This window comes from Vipera ursinii, assembly GCF_947247035.1.
Source record: "Vipera ursinii genome assembly, chromosome: Z".
Lineage (NCBI taxonomy): Eukaryota > Metazoa > Chordata > Lepidosauria > Squamata > Viperidae > Vipera > Vipera ursinii.
In genome coordinates, this window is record NC_139517.1 from 70540662 (window position 1) to 70565407 (window position 24746).

At 41.8% G+C, this 24746-nt stretch overlaps 1 protein-coding gene across 2 annotated transcripts in view; it reads left to right on the forward strand.

Annotated features, from left to right (window-relative positions):
- Positions 1–24746, forward strand: part of DPY19L1 (dpy-19 like C-mannosyltransferase 1) — a gene marked incomplete at its 5' end in the record, with an annotated part of 88745 nt that overhangs the window by 39944 nt on the left and 24055 nt on the right. The window contains 6 exons of one of the 2 annotated variants that reach the window (XM_083377862.1): positions 2367–2458; positions 8400–8499; positions 10449–10526; positions 11828–11914; positions 18848–18907; positions 19327–19371. In XM_083377862.1, coding sequence (XP_083233988.1) covers positions 2367–2458; positions 8400–8499; positions 10449–10526; positions 11828–11914; positions 18848–18907; positions 19327–19371 — 462 coding nt within the window. The remainder of the gene's footprint in view (positions 1–2366; positions 2459–8399; positions 8500–10448; positions 10527–11827; positions 11915–18847; positions 18908–19326; positions 19372–24746) is intronic. The other variant, XM_083377863.1, reaches the window with a different exon arrangement.

Below are 24746 nucleotides of genomic sequence, written 5' to 3' on the forward strand. Positions count from 1 at the left end.
AATCATATCCCTGTTCAATATACAGTAGAGGTGACAAATAGATTTAAGGAATTAGATCTGATAGACAGAGTGCCTGAAGAACTATGGACAGAGGTTCGCAACATTGTACAACAGGTAGCAACCAAAACCATCCCAAAGAAAAAGAAATGCAAGAAAGCAAAATGGCTGTCTGAGGAAGCTTTGCAAATAGCTGAGGAAAGGAGGGAAGTGAAAGGCAAGGGAGAAAAAGAAAGATATGCCCAATTAAATGCAGAATTCCAAAGAATAGCTAGAAGAGATAAGAATGCCTTCTTAAATGAACAATGCAAAGAAATAGAAGAAAACAATAGAATAGGGACCAGAGATCTTTTCAAGAAAATTGGAGAGATGAAAGGAATGTTTCATGCAAAAATGGGCATGATAAAGGACCAAAATGGCGGGGACCTAACAGAGGCAGAAGAGATTAAGAAGAGGTGGCAAAATTGCACAGAAGAACTATACAGGAATGAGCTTAACATCCCTGACAATCACAATGAGGTGGTCACTGACCTCGAGCCAGACATCCTAGAATGTGAAGTGGGCCTTAGAAAAGCTGAACAACAACAAAGCTAGTGGAGGTGACAGTATTCCAGCTGAGCTATTCAAAATCTTAAAAGACGATGCAGTAAAAGTGCTACACTCAATTTGCCAGCAAATTTGGAAAACTCAACAGTGGCCACAGGATTGGAAAAGATCAGTTTACATTCCAATTCCAAAGAAAGGCAGTGCCAAAGAATGTTCAAACTATCGCACTATTGCACTCATTTCTCATGCTAGTAAAGTTATGCTTAAAATTCTACAAGCTAGACTCCAGCAGTATGTGGATCGAGAACTACCAGAAGTACAGGCAGGATTTCGAAGAGGCAGAGGAACTAGAGATCAAATTGCTAACATACGCTGGATCATGGAGAAAGCTAGAGAGTTCCAGAAAAACATCTACTTCTGCTTCATTGACTATGCTAAAGCCTTTGATTGTGTGGATCATAACAAACTGTGGCAAGTCCTTAAAGAGATGGGCATACCAGACCATCTTATTTGTCTCTTGAGAAACCTATATGCGGGCCAAGAAGCAACAGTGAGAACTGGACACGGAACCACTGATTGGTTTAAAATTGGGAAAGGAGTCCGGCAAGGCTGTATACTGTCGCCTTGCCTATTTAATTTATATGCAGAGCACATCATGAGAAAGGCAGGGCTAGATGAATCAAAAGTTGGAATTAAGATTGGTGGAAGAAACATCAACAACCTAAGATATGCAGATGATACCACTCTAATGGCAGAAAGTGAAGAGGAACTAAAGAGCCTCTTGTTGCGAGTGAAGAAGGAGAGTGCAAAAGTTGGGTTGAAACTTAACATTAAGAAAACCAAGATCATGGCATCCGGCCCTCTCAATTCTTGGCAAATAGATGGGGAAGAAATGGAGGTAGTGACAGATTTTATTTTCCTGGGCTCCAAGATCACTGCAGATGGGGACGGTAGCCAAGAAATTAAAAGACACTTGCTCCTGGGGAGGAAAGCTATGGCAAATCTAGACAGCACACTAAAAAGCAGAGACATCACCCTGTCAACAAAAATGCGTATAGTCAAGGCTATGGTCTTCCCAGTTGCAATGTATGGCAGTGAAAGGTGGACCATAAGAAAGGCTGAGCGCCAAAGAATTGAAGCCTTTGAACTATGGTGCTGGAGAAGACTCCTGCGAGTCCCTTGGACTGCAAGGCGATCAAACCGGTCAGTCCTAGAGGAGATCAACCCTCACTGCTCTTTAGAAGGCCAGATCCTGAAGCTCAAACTCAAATACTTTGGCCATCTAATGAGAAGGAAGGACTCACTGGAGAAGAGCCTAATGCTGGGAAAGATTGAGGGCAATAGAAGAACGGGACGACAGAGAATGAGGTGGCTGGATGGAGTCACTGAAGCAGTAGGTGTGAGCTTAAATGGACTCCAGAAGATGGTAGAGGACAGGAAGGCCTGGAGGAACATTGTCCATAGGGTCGCGATGGGTCGGACACGACTTCGCAACTAACAACAACAACAACAAATCTTATTTTTCTTTTTGAAGTCATGTTCTCAGTTCAGAATAGGGACTAGTTCAGTTTATTGGGAAAATGGAATAAAAATTCCAGGAAGAAAAATAGCTACAATATTTACCTGAAAAGTAAAATTGCAGTAGATTTTTCTTATAATATGGATAAATTTTCTTACATTATGAACTATTTTTGGAGCCTTTTTTTAAAGAAAAAATTCTATCACTACAGTTCAAAACCCAGATAAATATATTTTCCAGAGATTATTAATGAAAGAAAACAACATTAGAATATGTAACCAATTATCTGCATTCTTATTTCCAGAGTACTCGTGTGATGTGGACTCCTCCTCTCCGTGAAAGCTTTTCTTATCCTTTCCTTGTGGTTCAGATGCTATTATTAACATACATTCTCAGGTAATTTCCATTCTTTTCCATTCTTAAATATCAAACAAGATATTGATGTATGTATTCATAAGTTATAAAATGGTATTACTGCTATATAAAGAATTTGTTTTAATTCATGGTACATAGATGTAATTATTGATACAAAAGCAGGAAGATGCTCTGAATTCATATTTAGCTGCACCTTCATTATTATGTTTTGTCTTTTCTAGTCTCTCCAATATAGTATTCTTCCATCATCCTCAAACAAAGATAATAGGATGAAAGACATAATTCAAAATTTTGGAGAGCTGCCAGATTGGGAAAGACTAGAAATCTCAATTTATAATTTGTCCATAGAAAACTTATTCTTTTTACTGGGAGAAAAAGGAAGTTTACATGTACCGTATATACTTGAGTATAAGCCGAATTTTTCAGCCCACTTTTTGGGCTGAAAAACTCCACTTCGGCTTATACTCCAGTCAACAAAAAATTTTTACCGAGGACTTGCGCGCGGCCGAGGCTTCGGTGCTTCCCTCCAGAGGAAGAAGGCGCTGGATGCGGCCGGCTCTGCGGGGAAGGGGGAGCGGCGGCGGGGGCGACGGAAAAGCCGCAAAAACGGTAGGAGAGATGCTGACTGGCGGTGGCCTCGGAGGAGGCGGAGGGGGAGGAGGGAGGGAAGGGTGACCGGGCGGGGGAGGGGGGGGTGAGCCAGAAGGAAAAGGGAAAGTCATCCCGCAGAGCGGTTGCGAAAAGAGGGAGGAGATAAGCCAGCCCGGTACCTGGATCCGCTTCCTGTGTCTCCTCTGCTCTGCCATGATGTCCCCGTTTTGGTCTGGTGACGTGGGGCTGAGCCGGAAAAGGGGGAGGGGGAGACCGAGGGAGGGAGGAAAGAAGAGAGAGAGAGAGACGAGCTAGCGTCAGCCAGCGGTGTCACGCGGGGCAGCAAGCCATTAGGAGCCCTTGGGGAGGCAGCGCAGTCTGGCCGCTGGGCTTGTGTGTGTGTGTGTGTCCCATCTGCAAAGCTTCCGAGGAAGGAGAAGCGGGATACTGGTTGGGGGGGGAGCGGCAAAAGCGGGGGGGGGGAAGAGAAACGGCTCCGCCTTTGGTTCCCCCTCCTAAAGCACAGGGGCGCTAGAGAAAGTTTGGAGTTGGGTAAGGAAGCACAAAATTCAGGAAGAAAAGCGGGGCGGCGGGCGAACAGGAGACCTGTACAAGGGGGAAGGGGAACTCTCTGCTTTTGTGCGTGCGTGCGTGCGTGCGTGTGTGTGTGTGTGTGTGTCCCATCTGCAAAGCTGCCGAGGAAGGAGAAATGGGATACTGGTTGGGTGGGGGAGCGGCAAAAGCGGGGGGGAGGAAGAGAAACGGCTCCGCCTTTGGTTCCCCCTCCTAAAGCACAGGGGCGCTAGAGAAAGTTTGGAGTTGGGTAAGGAAGGGCAAAATTCAGGAAGAAAAGCGGGGCGGCAGGCAAACGGGAGACCTGTACAAGGGGGAAGGGGAACTCTCTGCTTTGTGTGTGTGTGTGTGTGTGTGTGCGTGTGTGGCCCATCTGCAAAGCTGCTGAGGAAGGAGAAGTGGGATACTGGTTGGGTGGGGAAGAGAAACGGCTCCGCCTTTGGTTCCCCCTCCTAAAGCACAGGGGCGCTAGAGAAAGTTTGGAGTTGGGTAAGGAAGCGCAAAATTCAGGAAGAAAAGCGGGGCGGCGGGCGAACGGGAGACCTGTACAAGGGGGAAGGGGAACTCTCTGCTTTGTGTGTGTGTGTGTGTGTGTGTGTGTGTGTGTGTGTGGCCCATCTGCAAAGCTGCCGAGGAAGGAGAAGCAGGATACTGGTTTGGGGGGAGCGGCAAAAGCGGGGGGGGGGGAGAGAGAAACGGCTCCGCCTTTGGTTCCCCCTCCTAAAGCACAGGGGCGCTAGAGAAAGTTTGGAGTTGGGTAAGGAAGCGCAAAATTCAGGAAGAAAAGCGGGGCGGCAGGCAAACGGGAGACCTGTACAAGGGGGAAGGGGAACTCTCTGCTGTGTGTGTGTGTGTGTGTGTGTGTGTGTGGCCCATCTGCAAAGCTGCCGAGGAAGGAGAAGCGGGATACTGGTTGGGTGGAGGAGGCAGTGGCGGCGGCGGAGGCGGCCGCAGCACCGGCAGCCTTCCGCTTTTGCCGCTTTTGTGTGTGCGTGTGTGTGTGTCCCATCTGCAAAGCTGCCGAGGAAGGAGACACACAAAGACACACAAAAGCGGCAAAAGCGGAAGGCTGCCGGTGCTGCGGCCGCCTCCGCCGCCGCCACTGCCTCCTCCATTTCTCCTTCCTCGGCAGCTTTGCAGATGGGCCACACACACACACGCACACACAAAAGCGGCAAAAGCGGAAGACTGCCGGTGCTGCGGCCGCCTCCGCCGCCGCCACTGCCTCCTCCACCCAACCAGTATCCCGCTTCTCCTTCCTCGGCAGCTTTGCAGATGGGCCACACACACACACACACACACACACACAAAGCAGAGAGTTCCCCTTCCCCCTTGTACAGGTCTCCCGTTCGCCCGCCGCCCCGCTTTCCTTCCTGAATTTTGCCCTTCCTTACCCAACTCCAAACTTTCTCTAGCGCCCCTGTGCTTTAGGAGGGGGAACCAAAGGCGGAGCCGTTTCTCTCTCCCCCCCCCGCTTTTGCCGCTCCCCCCCAACCAGTATCCTGCTTCTCCTTCCTCGGAAGCTTTGCAGATGGGACACACACACACGCACACACAAAAGCGGCAAAAGCGGGGGGGGAGAAAGAAACACCTTGTTCTCTCGTCTCAGCGGAGACTTGTTTCGGGGGATCCAGCCTCTGTCACCCCCTTCTCTCAGCTGGGCAGCTGACAGAAAGGGGCGGCAGAAGCTGCATCCCCCGAAAGAAGTCTTCGCCGAGAAAATGGGCGCTGAGATTTTCTCGGTGAAGACTCACCTTCTCCCGTTCATCACATTCTTCGGTAAAGAGATTCACTCGATCCATGGTTTCAAGGTTGGGGTAGAGAAATCCCGGTTTGTTTCAAGAAACCGGGGTGGTTTATGAGCCTATAGATTTTAGACTTTGCATCTTATTTTGCTTCCTCGGTTCCCACGAAGCCCGAAATTCTTTTTTCCCCCCTCTGGTTTCTGCCCAACTGTCAACTCGTGGTAAAACAAACAAACAGAAAGCCCCCCCCCTCTCTCTCTCTCTCTCTCTCTAACGAATTGAACAGGCACCCAAGCTATCAGGTGATGGCGTTCACGCTTGGGTGTTTGCGCGGATCAGAAACGGAAGGAGAAATTCATTTCTGCTTGCAATTCACTATCTCGGGCATCCCTGAGAGAAGAGAGCTTTTAAAGAAGCAGCTGCAAAATTCGTTCATCCTCATCCTCATCCTCATCCTCATCTCCTCTCTCTCTCTCTCTCTCTCTCTCTCTCTGTGTGTGTGTGTGTGTGTGTGGTGTGTTATCTCGAACCAGATGGGATGGCAAAGTCAAATGCAAATGGGGATCTTGCAGATCTTGCCCTGCCTTTCACCCCACGGTTACCTTCTGTTCTTGATGAGCTCACGAGTGCTCAAGGACAAAATAGGGCAGGGCAGAGCCGGCAGTTAAAAATAGGATGCAGATAAAAGGAAAGGTAAGGAGGGGTTCAGGTTGAGAGGAGAGGCTGCATAGCCTTAGTGTAACTCCTGTTTGGGCTGACTGGGTTGCCTCCGATGGGCTCTGACAGTGGAACAGAATGGAATAGAAAATATGGAATGGAATGGAACAGAACGTAGAACAGAACAGAACAGAACAGAACAGAACAGAATAGAATAGAATAGAAAAGAAAAGAAATATAGAAAGTGAATGGAATAGAATAGAATAGAATAGAAATATAGAAAGTGAATAGAATAGAATAGAATAGAATAGAATAGAATAGAATAGAATAGAATAGAAATATAGAAAGTGAATGGAATAGAATAGAATAGAATAGAATAGAATAGAATAGAATAGAATAGAATAGAATAGAATAGAATAGAATAGAATAGAAATATAGAAAGTGAATGGAATAGAATAGAATAGAATAGAATAGAATAGAATAGAATAGAATAGAATAGAATAGAATAGAAATATAGAAAGTGAATGGAATAGAATAGAATAGAATAGAATAGAATAGAATAGAATAGAATAGAAATATAGAAAGTGAATGGAATAGAATAGAATAGAATAGAATAGAATAGAATAGAATAGAATAGAATAGAAATATAGAAAGTGAATGGAATAGAATAGAATAGAATAGAATAGAAATATAGAAAGTGAATAGAATAGAATAGAAATATAGAAAGTGAATGGAATAGAATAGAATAGAATAGAAATATAGAAAGTGAATAGAATAGAATAGAATAGAATAGAAATATAGAAAGTGAATAGAATAGAATAGAATAGAATTATAGAAAGTGAATGGAATAGAATAGAAATATAGAAAGTGAATAGAATAGAATAGAATAGAATAGAATAGAATAGAATAGAATAGAATAGAATAGAATAGAGCTGGAAGGGACCTTGGAGGTCTTCTAGTCTAGCCCCTTGCTCAAGCAGGAGGACCTATACCAGTGGTGGTGAACCTATGGCACGCCTGCCAGAGGTGGCACTCAGAGCCCTCTCTGTTGGCACGTGCGCCACCACCGCTGCCAGCAGCAGGTCCTTGTCAGTTGGTGGACTGGAAGAAAAGGGAGGGGGAAGCATTTTACATGCGTGCATGCGCGCACGGGGCCACGAGCAGGCATATGCTGCAAAGGGGGCGGGGCTAGTGCCTGCGTGATACTCACTAGCCCAGCCCCGTTCTCACGTGGTGCGGTGCCTTGTATCTGCACCCTGCGGCACGGCGGTTGGCATTTTTGTGCCTTGCGGTATGGTGGCCCATTTTTTGCTCCCCCTTTTTTTCGTGCCAGAGGCGGCACTCAGAGGCGCCTCCCTGTCCCCTCCCCCGAGGGCACCAGAATGCCGATGCTGCCTTGGCACTTTGTGATAAACAAGTGGGTTTTGGCTTGCGGTTTGGGCACTCGGTCTCTAAAAGTTTCGCCACCACTGACCGATACCATCTCAGACAGGTGAATGTCCAGTCTCTTCTTAAAAACCTCCAGTGATGGAGCACTCTTGATTTCTGGTGGCAAGCTGTTCCACTGGGCAGCTGAGAGAAAGGGGCGGCAGAAGCTGCATCCCCCGAAAGAAGTCTTCGCCGAGAAAATGGGCGCTGAGACGCCTCATTCTCTCGCTCAGCGGAGACTTCTTTCGCGAGATCCAGCCTCTGCCGTGCTGCACCGAGAGAACAGCAAGCCGCCCCATTCTCTCGGCAGAGCACTCCACCGCCCCATTCTCTCGGCGGCTTGCCACCCCGTTCTCTCATCTCAGCAGAGACGTCTTTCGGGGGATCCAGCCTCCAACTGCTGCATTTCCCAGCCTCGGCTTATACTCGAGTCAATAACTTTTACCAGTTTTTTGGGGTAAAATTGGGGGTCTCGGCTTATACTCGAGTCGGCTTATACTCAAGTATATACGGTAGCTAAATACCAAGTTTTCTGTATGTTTTTCTTAAAAACTATTATCATTTCTCTTTAATGAGGAATGATTAGGATGATCTTTGTACATCTAAATCTAAAAAGAACTAACTAACATTAAAAGAATCATGTTTTGAAAAGTTACAGGATTTTAAAACAAATTTGTGTTGACCCAAAGTTTTTATAATAATTATAGTTTGTTGCAAAGTCAGCCAGATGTTTAGACTGGATTTGGCATTTTTATCCAATTATTATGTAATTATGTATATGGAAGGTTCTTTTTTTCTGTTTAATTTTATGGTATTAGATATCTATTTTATGAATTTTTCTATACATTATTTTGAAGCTTAACCAGAGGTCAATTCTGTTGAAAAAAATTGTATCACTATTGTTATTTGGAGACATAAACAGAGCCATTATTGTTCATCTTAATCGGTCTCTTATTCTTTTCCCCAAGGACGCAGAATGTTAATAGAAGAAGCTTGATTGCACTATCTGTTTCTAATGTTCTTTTCATGCTTCCATGGCAGTTTGCTCAGTTTATTCTTTTAACACAGGTAAGATAATATCAATAAGCATTATTAGAATTTTACATATTCCTTTATCAGTGGTGCAGTGGTTCAGCAGTTAAAGCCACAGAGCTTTCAGCTGGAAAATTGATAGCCCAGGTTCGAGACCTGAGTACTGCACAACAGGGTGAGCTCCCGTTATCTGCCCCAGCTCTTGCCCCTCTAGCAGATCAAAAGCCTGAAAATGGGTACCACTTTGGTGGTAAGGTAACAGCATTCCATGCGCCTTGGCATATAGTCATGTTGGCTACATGACCATGGAAATGTCTTCAGAGAATGCTGGCTCCCTAGACTAAGAAACAGACATGAGCACCACCTGTACCTTTACCTTTATGCATATTTGTTTTCTCAAATAATCGATGAAAGAAGAATAGAATACAATTATACATTTAACACCTAAGAACAATAATAATTTCTGATTTGACCACGAATGAGCCATAGCCAGGTTGAAGTTATCAGAAGCCTACAAGGTTACCATTCATGTAGAATCGCTATTGAAAGGAAAAAATTCCATAGAGTCCTTCTGAAAAGAAAAAACTCTATAAATGAGAAATTGGAAAAATTTGCCCAGATTACCACAGATTCCTTAGTAATTTAGTGCTTTGTCTCATCTGCCTTTCCTAAGAATTTCCTCTGGATCAACAGCTTTTTCAGGATACATCTGTCTCAAAGCATGACCTGAGCATTTTCAAGCCCATTTTGGTGGCATCAATTGTATTACTACCTCCCAAAGATACAGAGAAATGGGATTTTGTGATTTTATCTGAGAACAGCAAACTTATATCTCGACTAAAAATAGAGAAGCTGCTGTGAAAGATCAAATTTTGCAGACTAACAGACAAATCAATGGCATAATTCAAATACTACCTGTTTGGTTTAAAACCATTAGTGTTCCCAGTCTTTAAAAAAGGTGACTCCGAAAAACAAAATAATACTAATTTTTGCTCATTTGCTCATTTAAACAAAGTCACTGTGAAACCTAAGTCTAAAACTGGCTGACTGCTTGATGCAAAACAGTATCTTAGTAGTGGAACAAGGTGGAATCCTCTAGCATTTATAAATGGTATACTTCAATCTATGAAAATATATTATTAAAAATGTCTACTATCATGAAGTAGTGTAAGAATAAATTTACATAATTTTGATATAGTTTTAGAATCCCTTGTTTTCATTCTTCCAATATTGTAGTTATAACCACATAGAATGAATTGAAGCGTATATATTGGCCCCCATTTTTTTCAACTACTTTTTAAATGTATGGGGGTAAACCCTGTCAAGGCTGGAATTTCACCCACTCTTGTCACCTAATAGAACCATTATAATTCTCTTGGATACAGATGATATATCTCTTCCTTAAATATCTTTAGTAGTTAAGAGGTCTTGCTCCCATAATAAAGATACAGTGGCCTTGACATCATATAGGAAAAGAATAAATTCCTTGTTGCTCTGTAGAAATGGTCTTTCATTTCACTACTTTTGGGAAATTTATAGAGAGTATGGAGCAGAAAGCCAAACATTTTAGAGTTTTCTGCTTTGCATGATCAAATGTCAATAATCATGTCCTAATGACAGATAAATATACAGAATGAAACTATGAGTTGTCTAACATGGAATATAGATCTATAAATATTGCTCTGAAGCAGACACTTCAGATCCTAAAATTTCCCAACATATGCTGGGAACTCTGGGAATAGGAGTACACTTGTTGGAAAATTTCAAAAATTTGACACTGTATTGTAAATTATGGAATTAGGTAATTAAATTGTAGCGGTTATACTCTAGTTATAAATTTAACCTGTTCATTGTAGTTTATATTATAAAATTCCTTTTCTCTTTCCATTTTTTCAGTTCATTTTCACAAGATCAATAATTTGGAGCTTTGATAAACTTCTTTAAAATATTTTAGGTAAAATGTACTACATTTTTTTCAATTGCAGGTAGCATCTGTTTTTGGTATATACATATTGGGATTTATTGATTCAGCTAAACTACAGAAGATACTTTATGCACATATGGTAATATTTCCTTTACATTTTCAACAATATTCTTTGATAAAACCAATTTCTGAATATTTCTACTTATGATTATTCTGTAAAGAATGTTAAATGTTTTTTATTAATAATAAAATGTTAGCTCACTTCTTAATCAAACAGTGTAATGTGTAAGAGAGGTGATCTTGACAGAAATATACAAGAATTGTTACATAATCAAAGAGGGCTACATAATTGTTACATAATCAAAGAGGATTCTTTAATTCCTATAAAAATAGCATTCAAAAGAGGAAAGCTCCTCCCTTACTCATTGGAATAAAACTGGAAGGAAAGATAAATGTCACTCAGACTTGCAACATTTTATTAGTATAGGTAAGGGGTTGGCAACCTCGGCTCTTTTATGACTCATGGACTTCAACTCCCAGAATTCCTGAGTCAGCAGACTCAGGAATTCTGGGAGTTGAAGTCCATGAGTCATAAAAGAGCCGAGGTTGCCTACCCGTGGTATAGGTAATCCCTAACCTATGATCACAGTTGAGCCTGCAATTCCAGTAATAAGTCATGACAGTTGTGAAGCGGTTCATCATGTGACCATGCCCAGTTTTACAACATCTTTTGCAACAACAATAAGTAAATGCATTAGCCATTAAGTAAATCCATTGTTCATCCTAGTTGCTGTCACATGATTGCAATATTCCATAGTCACATGATCACTGAATGTAACTTCTTGACTTTACTTGTAAGAAGCAGCAGTGACGGTCACAAATGGTGATCAGGTGATCACAGGAGACTGCAACATTGTAATTGTATGCTGATTGCAAGCACCCAAATTGTAATTAATGATCACTGAATGTTGCAATGGTACCAACTGTGAGGACCCCTCCTAGATCCCCCTCATTCAAACGCCATTGAAAATTTGAACAGTCATTGAATGACTGTTGATTCAATGATTCAATAGGGATTAATGATTCAATGAGGATTAATGCCCATTTCTTTTCTCTCCCCAATCACCCTCTTTTAAGTGCTTACAATCCAATTTGAAAACATGTTCAGCTGTTGTTTTTTAAATGAACAAACATTGTTAATTTGTATATAAATTGAAACTTGAAATGTCACCATGATATATAGACCAAATATTCTATTTTTTTACAAGAGTAGTTTATATTTGTGTATCTTTTGTCAAATAATACATTATTTTAAATAATTTAAATAACGTATAAGATAGTATCTTATACACTATTTGTTTTTAAAAAATCTTGTAAGTAGATACTCTACATATTTGTCATGCCTCTGCAATCTTAATTAACATATTTATGTCACATCAGGTATCTCTTGCTGTATGCTTTGTCTTTATGTTTGGAAATTCTATGTTGATGACATCCTATTATGCTGCCTTTTTGATAGTCAGCTGGGTAAGTCTTAAACAAATAGCTAATAATGATTTACTTAGTGTACAATTACAGTAGTCTTATCATCTAAGCTGAATATTTCTGTAGCTTATACAGGTAGACCACAATTGAGCCAAAAAATTCTATTTCAAAGTGAGACATTTTAAAGTGAATTTTGCCCCATTTTATGACCTTTCTTGCCACATTTGTTTAAGTGAATCACTGCAGTCGTTAAGTTAAAAACATAATTGTTAAGTGAATCTGGCTTCCCTATTGACTTTGTTATCAGAAGGCCACAAAAGGTGATCACATGACATGGGGGTACTGCAACTGTCATGGATATGAGTCCAGATCCAATCTAAGTCAGTCACCAGGACCAGAGATTTGTTCTTCCAAATTGGAATACATGCCCTTATTTAATCCAGTGTGAGGCTACCAATGAGTTTGGGTTTTCTTGTCTAATCACTTGTGTTCTTATAATCTGGTGGTTAGCTTCTTCCTTGTCTGTCCTACATAGTCAGTCACAGACAATCCATGCGGGGAATCTCGTAAATTACATTAGAAGTTTCTCCCACCTCCAAATAGTCTTTGTTCTGCATGATTTATCCTCATATGGTAGCCTATTACCAGAACTGCCAAAATACCTTTTTAATATTTAAAGGAGAAATGTATGAGCAAATATTGATCCCCAATATCAGAAGTCATTGAAGAATCAGTTTTATCAGAACTAGAACACTGTGCATTTCATAATTACACATTTAAACTTTGGCATGGATGATACCTTTGTCATCATCAAAAGAAATGTTCTCAAAGAATTTCATACCCTACTGAACTCCATTTTCTTGGATAAACAATTCACAGTGGAGGGGAAAAAATGGCTAGACTATTGCCATTTTTTAGATGTACTTGTTGTCATACTGGAAGATGGAAGCCGAGAAGCCATAGTATATTGCAAGGCTACCAAACCCCATGCATTCTGTGTTTCAACAATAACCATCCACTGTCACATAAAAAGAGTTGCATCAGAACACTATATGGCAGGTTGAGAATCCATTGTAGTACCCAATAAGCAAAACAACTGGAGAGCAGGTACCTATGTGAACTATTCAAGCAGAAGGGTACTCGTAAGCATTTATCACAAGATGCCTGAGCAACATGCTGGGGAGGGAAAGGAAGAAAGAAGGTACAAGAAAGAAGGCATACCATGCCATATATCAAAAACATTTCAGAAGCAGTAGAACATAGCTTCTGAGGTCTGCAGGTGAGCATTGCCCATCTCCCAAATTCTAACCATACAAGGTCAAGTCATGCAGTAGAAAGACCATTTGGAGGTGGGAGAAATTTCTAATGTAATTTACCAGATTCCTTCCATGGATTACCCCTGTGACCAGGACAAATGGGAAGGAAGCGAATCACTGGGGTACAAGAACACGAGCAGTTAGACAAGGAGACCTGAACTCATTGGTAGCCTCACACTGCAGTAAACAAGGTCATGCATTCAGTTTCGCAGTTACTAAGATTGTTGGCCAGGCAGGGACAAAAATGGCCAGATAAATGATTGAAGTCTGAGAAATGGCCCCTTGTCAGTCAAAAGAAGTGCCAATTTATCACTAGCTTACCAGGTACTTAGGAGCTGAGGATGCAGCAGCAAGAGGAAACAGCTATCAATGACTTAATAGCTGGCCATCAATACTCCAATCAACAACTAAAACCACACACAACCAGGCATCAGGTAAATATTATGCATAGAACAGCCCAGTGCACACATTCTGGAGACTGAGAAGTTCCCTGAGGATAAGCTCCAGCACAAGTCCGAAAACTGGAAGAACAAACCTCAGGTCCTGGTAGCTGACTCAGATTGGCTTCTGCAACCTTATCCTGGGACAATGTATATTTGCCTTCATTCATGAAATATGAGTCAGTTGCTATGCATTTGAAATTTGATCACATGACCATGGAGATGTTGCAACAGTTGTAAGTGTGAAAAATGGTCATAAATTACTTTTTTCAAAGCCATTCTAACTTCGAATGGTCACTAAACGAACTGTTGTAGGTCAAGGACTACCTGTACTGTAAAAAAATGGCTTCCATTTTAGAAATAAGCTTTCTTAAGAAATATGGAGCATTGCCTAACAAACTTAGCTTATCTTTATGAACATTCCTGTTCATGAACAAAGTGCTTAATATTCTGTGAATTCATCTGCCATGCTGTTACAGCCGATTGTCATCTCATGACCCTCATAGAATAGTAGAATGTAAGTTTTGAAAAAAATCTTATCTAGATTGAGATCTATGCGCGTTGCAGGAAAATTGCTATTCGTTATAAACAAAGACAAAACATTACAAGATAAAAAAAATCTAAAGGAATGGTAATAATAATTAAATAATAGCTTGTTTGTTTGTTAATCTATTTGAGTTATTTTTTTAGCCTTCCTTTGTTACTTTGTATAAGTAACACAAGATGGAGTATATAAGACTTCTGCCTCCTATTTTCCCCACAACAACAACCCTATGAGATGAGCTGGGTTTAGAGAGAGTGACTGGCACAAGATTATCCAGCCAGTTTTCATGCCTAAATTAGGACTAGAACTCACACTCCTAGTTTCTATACCACAGCCACTATTCCAAACTGACTTTGTTAATGCAAAATATGATTAATTATATAATAATTACTATATAATTTCAAGTAATCCTTGACTCACGACCATAATGAAGCTTACTCATTACAGTCTGCTTTCCTAATGTAACCTCTGGATAGCTCTGCTGTGATCTGCAGCAGTCTGGAATTCACATTAAGGAAGCAGAGGAAGTTGCTCTGTTCTTGCCACATGGTAATCAAGAATTTGTATATTCATTATATTATATAATTTATATAATTAACAATACATAATCAAATAGTGTACTGTTCTAAATCAGATCAGCCACATGAGGAATACTGTACACGTGCATTCTGCTAATAGATTTCTATTCTAAATAATATTAAAGCTGTTAAATTCCATTCTGGAGCTACTATAATAATCAGAATAGAACTGGAAGGGACCTTGGAGATCTTCTAGTCCAGCCCTCTGCCCAAGTAGGAGACCCTACACCAAATCAGACAAGTGCTTGTCCAGTCACTTCTTAAAAACCTTGACTGATGAAGCACCCACAATGTCTGAAGGCAAGCTATTTCACTGATTAGTTGTCCTCACTGTTAGGAAGTTTCTCCTTAATTCCACGTTGCTTCTCTCCTTGATTAGTTTCCATCCATTGTTTCTTGTCTTGCCTTTTGGTCCTTGGAAAATAAATTGGCCCGCTTCTCCTTGGACAGACTCTCAAATACTGGAATACTGGTATTATGTCCCCCCTAGTCCTTCTTATCTCTAGGCTGGCCATACCCAAATCCTGCATTCTTCATATGTTTTAGTTTCCAGGCGTTTAATCATCTTAGTTGCTCTTCTTTGCACTTTTTACAAAGTCTCAACATCTTTTTTGTAATGTGACCAAAATTGAAAGCAATATTCCAAGTGTGGCCTTACTAAGGCTTTATAAAGCAGCACTGATACTGATTTTGATTTTGATTAATACATGATTTTGATTCTATGCCTGTGTTTATACAACCAAGGATTGTATTACCTTTTTTGGCTGCTGCTGTACAGTGCTGACTAATGTTTAAGTGATCATCCACTAGGATTCCAAGGTTCTTCTCACAGTTATTGTTTTTGAGCAGATTTCACCTAATCTGTACTTGTATCTTCAGGTTTTCCTGCCTAAATGTAAAACCTTGCTTTTCTCCACATTGAATTTCTTGTTGTTGGATAAGACTCATTGTTCAAGTCTGTCAAGATTTTTTGGGATCCTGAACTTGTCTTCCGGGGTGTTGGCTACTCCTGCTAGCTTAATGTCATCTGCAAATTTGATGAGTTCCTCTTCTGTTCCCTCATCTAAGTCATTTAAGAAGATATAGCTATTATTATATATAATTTTATATATAGTGGACCAAACTGGCTACTCTTGATAAACTTATGCAGACTGCTCTCAAACAGCATTTTTTTTCCTAAATGCTCACAAATTCTGTTCCAGAATTTCACCCAGTATCAATATCAGACTATTAGTATGCAGTAACCTGGATCCTCTTTTTTCCCCTCTTTGAAGATAAGAAAATCGATCTTGTCCCATTCCTCTTGCATTATGACTATTCTCTATGGTTTTTCAGATTGCAGAAGATAACCCCAAGTTGATATCTGAAAACTCTCTCAAGAATCTTAGATGTATATGTAGTGCTTGAGATTTACGGCTTAATGGAAGCCAATCTATAGCCATCTCTTTACATACCTTGGATTGATACTTCCTCCATTATTGGTTACTCTGCTTGGGCGTATTTAAACAGTTTCTATTTGTAAAGAAGCAAAGTAATTATTTGTTACTATCCTACCATATGTCCTTTTACTACTGATGTAATTGGACATTTCTTTTTATTTATTTTAACTCCCCTTGTGAACTAATGTTCTCAAATCATGAAAAAATCTTTCTTTTTTGTGAGCATTATTTCCATCTATATTCCAAGTTATGTATTTGTAATCCATATTTAATCAGAGTCCACCAAATTCTTTAACTATAACTCCTGTCTTTACAGCCATCCCAGGATGTTGTCAGATAATTTCATAATGTTTTGCAAAGTATACACATAAAAATAGCATAAGCTAACAAAAAAGATAAAGAGCAAAAAAAGAATAGGAATAGAAATGTGAAAAGCTATAAAGAAAAAGAAACGAAAACAAATATATACTAAGAATGCCTTCCAACTTCTTCCTCCAAGGATATAAGGAACACTTTCATTGGATTCTTAAATTAAGACTGTAATAAAATGTACATTTTCCCCAGTAAAAGAAGGGATAAAGAAAAATTTATATTTTTTCCTTTATAAATTTTAACATTTATCAAATCTGTATTGCAAAATTTGATTTTTCTCAATTTTCTGCAAAACATCCATAAACAACTTTCAATTATAGATGAATTTCTTCAGTAATTTTCAGGCTAGAAAGTAGGAGGCTGAGTTCAAATCCAACTTTAGCCATGAAAGCCAGTGGGTGATTTGGGTCCAGTCACTCTCAATCATCCCAACCTACCTCATAGGATTGTTGTGAAGAAAATACGCAAGGAACATGTATTTGATATGTTCACCCTCTTGAATTATTTATAAAAATAATAAAGATAGTATACAAATACAAAAAAATAACATAAATTTCAGTCCCTTTATCCGATTTTCCCATTGATCAATTGGTATGTTATATTGAATTTTTTTTTGCCAGATCATTCAACTAATTCATCTTTCATTTCCAATTTTAACAGCCTATATTTTAGTGATAAGGTTTTTATTGATTATACACAGTTCCATTTCAAGATAGTTTTATCATATTCAAATTGTATAGTTTCCTATTCTTGGAATCTTTCTGTGAGTTGCAAAGCCATTGGCAATGTAAATCTTCTAGTACCAGATGTTCTCTGGATTTTAATTTGATATCAACTGTAGAGTGTTCTGATATATCTGCATATCTTATCTATTTTTGTTCAACCCTCGTTTTATTTCTATAATAAGCTTTGTGGCTCTTTGGCATAATCTCATTTCCAGCTTGTTCCTTTCTTAATATGAGTGAGGAACCCCTACAATACTGTACATTTTTTGTTCTTACCTTTTCTTGCATTCATACTGAAAGATTCTTGACTGGTCCCTCTGTTCAGATTCCTGGATCTTTCTTCACATATAAAGGCACCAGTGACCCTTCTCCAAACCTGACACTATTGTCTGGCCTATTCCCTTTAAATTTTTCTCCAATAGGTTTTAGTAAAGTCTGTTAAATTGACTATTTTTAATTAAAACTGCTAGTTTTTTCAGGTTGTTGGTTCACTACAATCTGTAAATTTGTATAGCAAGACTGGAATCTTGGGGATCATATAACTTGAACTACACCCTCTTTTATTTATATGTCCATTTTTTGATTCCTCTATATCCTATATATTTTTATGGAATACTATTCCCTGCGCTTGATGTCACACTATCTCTTCCCCCTGAGGATTTATTTAGGGAGGTTCACATTGTTTGTCAGTCTTCTTTCAAATACATTCTCCCTAGTCTTTGTGAAGTATAACGAGTCTTTTACCAGATACCCTTTATCTGTATTATAATGCCTAGATCCTTTTTTCTTTATTAGCTCAGTGAAATTTAATTTAATAAAACATATTTAAATGTTTCAGCCTCTACAAAATTATTTTTAGTTTCAACTGTAATATCTTCTGAATGTCATGCAGTTGCAGAAAATTATTTATTTATTTGTTAAATTGATATGCTGTTCATCTCAAAGCTACCCTTTGCAGAAAATGATGATAGTATTGTAAAATAGTGATAAAGTCATTAGCCTAATGCTAATATTTAGTAGATTAAAGATGTTTAATTTTTGTTTAATTAAGAAAGGCATTGATAGGCTTAGGGAAAACTATAAGTTGTATTTCAAATTAAATTAAGATGACAGCAAAATATTATGGGCTTCCTGAAGTTCTCATTTTTCACTATGAATGAATATGGATGTGCTTTACATATGCTTGAAAAAATATATTCTTAGACCAGCTTTTTAAAAATATTTTAATTGTAGTTAATTGCTTTCATATATTACAAAATGGGATTTATATTGACTGTCAGATTACATGATAGGCAGATTATTTATACTAAAATTCCATAGAATTATGCCAGCCTAGTTGAGTGACTCAGTCTCTACAAGTTGAATTAGCAGTGGTGATACTTATCAGTTTATGCAATAATCAGTTTCACAACAAGGTTATGATTATAGTTTTACAATACTTCTTCAGGTATATCTGATACCGTTTTTACTTATTATTTCATCTTATGAAACACATTAGCAGAAATATTCTGGAACTAATGGTTAAGCTGCAAGTGTTAATACAACAATTTTCTTATTTTAGAGTATTCTGGAACTGGGCCCCAAGTATCTGAAATTGTATACCAAAAATATTCCTTCGTGGGTAAGGTTTAATATTTTATGGCATGAATATTATCAGATGTTTGATCAATAACATGATTTTTAAATTATGTAAATATTAATGTTATATTGGTCTTTTCAAGTAAATTTTATTATTTAATTTGTTATTTTTATTCTATCTGTTTAATAGTAAATTTGATTCTATTTTTGTTTGCTACTTGTCCAAAATTTATTTATTATCCCCATTTTATTGTTTAAATTCTGATTTACATCATTGTGATATTTGTAAAATTATTTTAGTGTGATCACTCCTGGTTTAGCATTTGCTTTGCATTTAGCATTTGCAAATTTGACAGTAATAAAATTTCTGTCATAATAATAAAAATTATTTTCTGATCAAAGTGTTTATTTATGACCAAGTTTTGTACCCTGATAACAAAAGCCATCTTTTGGTCTGGTCAGTTTCAGGCAGCAGTGGAACCAGCCAAACTAATTAAAGTCACAAAGGTGAGCAAGTTTACTTGTGGTTAGGATTTTTTAGGGATGTGCTGTGTTGCAAAGAAAAGCAATTCAGGAAAAGATAACTTATTTAAGGAATATCTCCTCAATGTGAGAGGATAAAAAAAGAAGGGAAATCAGGCACAGGACATAGTATGAAGAACTTTATTTGAATAAGGACTGCAGCAACCAATGATTTTTACACGCTCTCCCTCTCCTCCTCACTCCCTTTCTGTCATATGTTCACTTAGTAACTATTTCACTTAATAACCAAATTGTGGGAACACAATATAGTCATTAAAGAAGGAGAGGGTATATTTTATGAGTTCGGTAAGCTACTGTCAGCCTCCTGGATAAATCAGACAGGAAATATGACTATATTAACTATATCTACTTTACTGTAAAAGCTATATTAATAGACTCTTATGAGTCTGAAGGTACAAACTTCAGTTGCCATTTTTAACATTTTATCTATTAGAGTGGTTTCTTCCTGATTTTCTTTCTTTTACAACTAAGCTCTTGGGAACACCTCCTTTTCTTGTCTGTTTCTTTTCCTGGTTTGCATCTCTCCCTCATCCTCCAAGGTCATTCACATATTCTATTTCAGCTACTGATCAGTGTTGTAAATAAAGAAATCCTGATGCTATAAACACAGTATTGCAAGCACAGGCAGAGCAAAATACTTTGCTTGCATGCTGCCTTTTCCTCTATCTCACAGGTCGGCAACCTGCGGCTCCGGAGCCGCATGCGGCTCTTTGAGCCGTCTCTTGCGGCTCCCAGCCGCCCGGTGCGCGCGCACCTCTTCCAACGGGCAGTGGTGCGCGCGCACCTCTCCAAATGGAGAGTGGCACCGCCCGTTTGGAGAGGTGCACGCGCACCTCCCCGAATGGGCGGAGGTGCGCGCGCACCTCCCCAAACCTTTGGAGAGGTGCGCGCGTACCTCTGCGCGAATGGGCAGCGGTGCCGCTCTTTCAGGAAGCCCGCCGCGGCCCGTCTGTGAAGCTGCCGAAAGCGGCAGCTTAGCAGACGGGCCGCGGCAGCTTCCGCAAAGAGCGGCGCCCCTGCCCATTCCGAGAGGTGCGCGCGCACCTCTCCGAACGACCGGAGGTGCGCGCGTACCTCCGCGCGAATGGGCAGCGGTGCCGCTCTTTCAGGAAGCCCGCCGCGGCCCGTCTGTGAAGCTGCCGAAAGCGGCAGCTTAGCAGACGGGCCGCGGCAGCTTCTGCAAAGAGCGGCGCCCCTGCCCATTCCGAGAGGTGCGCGCGCACCTCTCCGAACGACCGGAGGTGCGCGCGCACCTCCCCAAACGGTCGTTCGGAGAGGTGCGCACGCACCTCTCGGAATGGGCAGGGGCGCCGCTCTTTGCGGAAGCTGCCGCGGCCCGTCTGCTAAGCTGCCGCTTTCGGCAGCTTCACAGACGGGCCGCGGCGGGCTTCCTGAAAGAGCGGCACCGCTGCCCATTCGCGCGGAGGTACGCGCGCACCTCCGGTCGTTCGGAGAGGTGCGCGCGCACCTCTCGGAATGGGCAGGGGCGCCGCTCTTTGCGGAAGCTGCCACGGCCCGTCTGCAAAGCTGCCGAAAGCGGCAGCTTTGCAGACGGGCCGTCGCCATCAGGCAACCGGGAACCGGTTCCATCTCATTTTTTAAAAAATGGCAGCCGCGTGCGTCCGCGCATGCGCAAAAAACCTTTTTGCGCATGCGCGTGCATGGACACACGCACGCGGCTCCCTCTTTTTTTAATTTGTGATGGAACCGGTTCCCAGTGGCTCTTTTTCTTTTTTAGGTTGCCGACCCCTGCTCTATCTAAATATTTTCTCAACTTACTCCCTATTTGTGGGTAACTACAGGTTGCTATTGCAGCAAAGGACTCGAGTTATTATTAGTTTTTAAATTGGTAAAATCATGGCTTACAATTAGATTTAATAATAAAAGAATGGCTGAGAAAGTAAATTGGACCAATCAGAGAAACATAAGCAAAAATCTTTATTCAGTTCTTTGTAGCACATCTTGAATGAAAGCTTCTTGATTTATTTAAACCTAGAATATGGTTCAGAACAAACAATTATGTAAAATTAAAGTAGCTATTTTGTTACAATAATTATAGTTGTACTTATATGGAAATCTTTCCAATATATACTTTCACTAGTACTGGTCAATTATTTCCTCCATATTTTAAGCAGTGATGACTGAATATTTTCTGTAAAAATATGAGAAAAATTGTTGGATTTGAAGAAAAATCAAGATGTACAGTTGCAAGAAAAAGTATGTGAACCCTTTGGGATTACGTGGAGTTTTGCATGAATTGGCCATAAAATGCGCTCTAAACGTCATGTAAGTCACAACAATAGAAAAGCACTGCTTAAAATAATACTACACAAACATTAGCTGTTGTCATGTTTTAATTGAACATAAGATAGAAACATTCACAGTGCAGGGTGGAAAAAGTATGTGAACCTTTCGACTTAATAACTGGTTGACCCTCCTTTGGCAGCAATAAACTCAACCAAACATTTCCTGTAGTTGCAGATCAGACCTGCACAATGATCTGGAGTAATTTTGGACCACTCCTCTGCACAAAACTGTTTCAGTGTAGCAATATTCTTGGGATGTCTGTTGTGAATCGTTCTCTTAAGGTCATGCCATAGCATTTCAATTGGGTTGAGGTCAGTACTCTGACTGGGCCACTCCAGAAGGTGTATTCTGTTCTGTCAAAGCCATTGTTGTTGTTTTTTAATCCCATTTATATCCCGCCCTTCTCTGAAGACTCAAGGCGGCTTACAATTTAAGCACAAACCAATGTGCTTAGTAATATTTATTTTATTTATTTATTAATTTAATTTGTATACCGCCCTTCTCCCGAAGGACTCAGGGTGGTGAACAGGGCAATACATAAAAACAAGATACAAAAGTTAAAAATTATTAAAAAGTAATTAAACAGTGCCCGTAATAAATTAATACAATTAGAAGTTAAAATCCATTTATAAAATCCAACCCCGTCCCATCAGGCCAGGCCAGCTTGTTCAAAGAGATGGGTTTTAAGATCGCGCCGGAAGGAGCAGAGATCGGGCGCCATCCGGAGCTCGACCGGAAGATGGTTCCAAAGATCCGATGCACCCACAGAGAACGCCCTCCCCCTGGGGGCCACCAGTCGGCATTCTTTGACTGGTGGCACCCTGAGGAGGCCCTCTCTGTGGGAGCGTACTGGGCAGAGGGAAGTTGACGCCAGCCGCAGGTGCTCCCCAAGGTATTCCGGACCCATGCTATGTAGGGCTTTGTAGGTCATTACTAACACCTTGAACCTCACCCGGAAGACAACTGGAAGCCAATGCAGCTCGCGGAGCAAAGGTGTGACATGGGAGTGTCGGGAAACTCCCAACACAACACTCGTGGCTGCATTCTGTACCAGTTGGAGCCTCCGAGTGGTCTTCAAGGGTAGCCCCATGTAGAGAGCGTTGCAGTAGTCAAGACGAGAGGTCACGAGCGCATGAGTGACCGTACGTAAGGCATCCCGGTCTAGATAGGGCCGCAACTGGCGCACCAGATGAACCTGGGCGAAGGCCCCCCTAGTCACAGCTACTATATGGTCTTCTAGGGAAAGCTGTGAATCTAGGAGGACTCCCAAGTTGCGAGCCCTATCTACAGGGGGTAATAACTCACCCCCCATAGTGAGGGGTGGGATATCCTGAATATCCCGAGATGCCGGTACGCACAGCCACTCAGTCTTGTCAGGGTTGAGTCGAAGCCTGTTCCTTCCCATCCAGACCCGGACCGCTCCAGGCATCGGGACATCACAGCAAGGGCATCACTGGGGTGGTTTGATGATACCCAACTCCAAAACCACGAATGATCTCACCCAGCGGTTTCATGTACATGTTGAACAGGAGAGGCGAGAGGACCGACCCCTGAGGAACTCCACAAATGAGAGGCCTCACGGTCGACCTCTGCCCCCCTGCCAACACTGACTGCGAGCGTCCCTGGAGATAGGAGGAGAACCACTGAAGAACCGTGCCTCCCACTCCCAATCCCCTGAGGCGCCGCAGCAGGATACCATGGTCGATGGTATCGAAAGCCGCTGAGAGGTCTAATAGGACTAGGACAGAGGAATATCCCCTGTCCCGAGCCCTCCAGAGATCATTCACCAGCGCGACCAATGCCGTCTCCGTGCTGTACCCGGGCCTGAAGCCCGATTGGTACGGGTCTAGATAATCCGCTTCATCCAGGACCAGAGGGAGCTGATGCGCCACCACACTCTCAACAACCTTCGCAAGCGAAGGTTGGAGACCGGACGAAAGTTATTTAGCACAGCCGGGTCCAAGGCAGGCTTTTTGAGGAGAGGTCTTACCACCGCCTATTTCAAGGCGGCGGGAAAACTACCCTCACTCAAAGAGGCAGATATAACCGCCTGGAACCAGCCTCCTGTCCCCTCCCGGGCTGCATAAACCAGCCAGGAAGGGTACGGGTCCAATAAACATATGGTGGAGCTCAGCCTCCCCATAATCCTGTCCACTTCCTCTGGAGTTACAGGATCGAACTCCTCCCAGGTAACATTGACAAGACCGCTCGTGTCCTGATCGTCCGACGCTGCCCAGTCGGAGTCCAGACCGGTCCGAATCCGAGCGATTTTGTCCGACAGATGTTGACTAAACTCCTCGGCACGCCCCTGCAAGGGTTCCTCACTCAACTCCTGATTAAGGAGGGAGCGGGTCACCCTAAACAGGGCGGCCGGGCGGTTATCTGCGGACGCGATGAGGGCAGCGAAGTAGTTAGACCTCGCCACCCTCATTGCTGCGAGATAAGACCTAATATGGGTTCTTAGTCGCAATCGGTCGGATTCGGATCGGCTGGACCTCCAACCGCTCTCTAGTCCCCGTCTCCGACGCTTCATCTCCCGGAGCTCCGCGGAGAACCATGGAGCCCATTGGGATCTGTGCCGGGTCAGGGGCCGCAAGGGTACAACTCGGTCAAGTGCCTCCGTGGCCGTCCTTTCCCAGGCTTCCACTAAGGCATCTGCCGAGCTGTGAGCAGAGGAGGCAGGTGGGGACCCCAGTGCTGCCTGGAACCTCTCAGGGTCCATTAAGCGCCTGGGGCGGAACCATCTAGTTGGCTCAACACCCCCACGGTGGGGAGTGGCAAAACGGAAGACCAGCCGCAGGAGATGATGATCGGTCCATGACAGGGGCATAACAATTGGGGAGCCCCCACCAAGATCATCTAACCACCGTCCAGATAAGAAAACTAAGTCAAGGGTGTGGCCTCCCTCATGAGTCGGTCCATGAATTACTTGTGTGAGGTCCATGGCCGTCATGGAAGCCATGAACTCCCGAGCTAACTCAGATGCTCCTCCCAGGGATGGTAGATTGAAGTCTCCCAAAACCATAAGTTTG